At 43.8% G+C, this 2,503-nt stretch overlaps 1 protein-coding gene across 1 annotated transcript in view; it reads right to left on the bottom strand.

The window, feature by feature from the left end:
• Nucleotides 1-2,503, bottom strand: part of lig1 (ligase I, DNA, ATP-dependent) — a 49,942-nt gene that overhangs the window by 31,227 nt on the left and 16,212 nt on the right. The window contains exons 14-15 of the mRNA XM_046051932.1: nt 2,255-2,340; nt 1,241-1,356 (exon numbers count right to left, since the gene is read on the bottom strand). Coding sequence (XP_045907888.1) covers nt 1,241-1,356; nt 2,255-2,340 — 202 coding nt within the window. The remainder of the gene's footprint in view (nt 1-1,240; nt 1,357-2,254; nt 2,341-2,503) is intronic.

Raw genomic sequence — 2,503 nt, 5'->3', positions numbered from 1 at the left:
TTTCCTTTTTTTTTTTATCATTTGCCCTTTCTTAACATCGACTTTAGCCAACTACCATGTGATTTACAGTGTTCTTATTTTTTGATGAATGTGTACAGGATTGTTCTATCTTGTGCACAATATTTCTTACGCCCTACACTACTTTGTACATGTTAACGTTACACGATATGTTGTTTTAAAGCATTTTTAAAATGGTGTTTTTAACATGTGGCCACAGACAACAAATGCTTATTTACAGTTATTTTTTCTACTGATCAATCAGCATCGTCGCTGATAAATAAAGTCATAAAATAGAAAGAAACCCACAAAATCATTTACTTGACTTATTAGATGCAAACTTCAATGAATATAGAAGGTTATCTTGATTAATCAAATGCCTCACATGCAGATAAAGACTTTCACATGGCTATTCACAAAATCTGAACACACACACACACACACACACACACACACACACACACACACACACACACACACACACACACAGTGTTTAACTGAGTGGTGAATCATGAGTCCCTCTACTGGCTGTTTGAGGTAATGGCCACTGCAGTGACACCAGAAAGAGAGAGAGAGAGAAAGAGTAGGAAGAGGAGGACGTCATGGGGCTTGCTCACCCTGTCTCCATCCTCTCTCTCTCCCTGTTTCTGTTTCTCTCTTTCTGCTCATCTCTCTTCTTCTCAATTCAGCTCAGTTCAAAGGCACTTTATTGGCATGACTGTCCAAAATTAACAATACAGCTGGAGGGGTTTACATTACAATCTCTCTCTTGCTGGGTCTCTTTATGACTCTCTCTCGAAATTTCCCCAGCCCCACTGCTGTCACCAGTTGTGTCTTCGTGTTCGTCTCCCTCTCCCCCTTTTATGTGTCTCGCCTTCACTGTCTCAAGCCTCTTTCCCCCCCTTCTACCTCCCACCACCCCTCCTCCTTCTCTCTGGTCCACAGCGGCAGAAGTAGCGTGCTCTGCCTACAGGCCCAGGGCAAAAGCAGCACTACTGTTTATCTTAAAAAGAATAGGCACACGCGCACACACACACACACACAGTACAAAAACACCATCCATGTGAGCACACAGTCAAGTAAGCACACATCGAGTCACAAAACAGCAATACCTCATACTCAAAGAAACAGCCGAAAGGTATATGCATCCAAAATTCAGCAGGCATATGTTCGGTGCCAAACGCCAGAAAAACAAACAGTTGCACTCCGTCACTTCGCAATCGACATGAACACAAAAACACACCTGTGCACGCTCTCCGTCGTATTTGTACTCGCAGGTGAACGCAGCCTCGTCAAACCTCTTCATCACCTCGCCGACACCCTTGGTGGGGTGAGCCAACATGGGTCTCAGCGGCACACCTGTGAGAAGAAAGGTGGTGAGACAATTGGAGAAAGTAAAAGGCTAAAAGCAGCGGGAGATCCATGCATTTCATAAATTACAAATAGTTGGGAAACCAATTGTGAGTTCGCCCAGGAGAAGTTTTCTTCATCTGCAACTTTCTGGCACGTGCTGGGAGGAGGAGGGGCGAGGCTGTCGCTAACAGGCTGTCTATCAGAGCGAGGCAGATCTCGGATCAGTTCGCAAAAAAAATAAGTGAAATCAAGGACACATTCCCACATGACACATCAGCATCACACCCACAACTGTTTCTGTGACAAAACCACAGTTCAAACTAGTTTGTTTCTATTTTCATTTGGCTGTAATACTAAAGTTCCCTGACTCACTCACATCCCCTTGGGCTATGCTGCTAAGTTAAGCTTCAAAAGCAGCAGAGGAGTGATATAATGAAATATACCAAACAAAATCCTTTAATTGCAGCTTACAGAGCACAGAGCACAGAGCCAGATATGACAGGACACTAACAATTTGTCCAAACTGGCTGGTGCTATACAGAAAATTCACCAGCTTTAACTATCATGCATTTTAGAAAAGAACAGCCCTCTGAATAACGATTGTTTACCTGCCAAAATTGCTGCTAGATTTATCTAACTGACCAACAAGGGCCAATTCAGTTTCCCAATTTAGTAGCGTTCAGATGGCAGCTGGTATTTACTTCCAACCTTGGCGCCAAGGCTCCTTATCACAAATAGCTTGACAACAGTGTAATTGGGAGCTAATCCTCAGTTTAATGGTATCTTTCTGTGATAAATGACTCAACTAAAATAACTGACTCACCTCCACTGAACAGATCAATAAACACACACCAGTCACTGTTTTGGAACTTATAGCCTTCCTACATCCTGATTGGCTGCTTACCTGGAGTGAGCTTGCAGTGATTGGGTAGCTGGTCTATGCCCTCTTTTAGCAGAACAGGAATAAGGACGTCGTAATTGGGCATCTCGCTGGACGGGAGAGAGCGTGGGGAGTGAGTGGGAGACGAGGCAGGTTGTTTTTGAAGAAAAACAAAGAAAAAAAATCAATATCATCCAAAATGAAAGTGAGCAGAATGAGTGAGAGAGAATGAGGGATAGGACTTAGGTGGGGGGGGGGGGGGGGGGGGTTAGG

This window comes from Micropterus dolomieu, linkage group LG06 (genome assembly GCF_021292245.1).
Source record: "Micropterus dolomieu isolate WLL.071019.BEF.003 ecotype Adirondacks linkage group LG06, ASM2129224v1, whole genome shotgun sequence".
Classification (NCBI taxonomy): Eukaryota; Metazoa; Chordata; class Actinopteri; order Centrarchiformes; family Centrarchidae; genus Micropterus; species Micropterus dolomieu.
The sequence above is the reverse complement of the archived record's forward strand: the minus strand, read 5'-3'. Positions and strand labels throughout refer to the sequence as shown.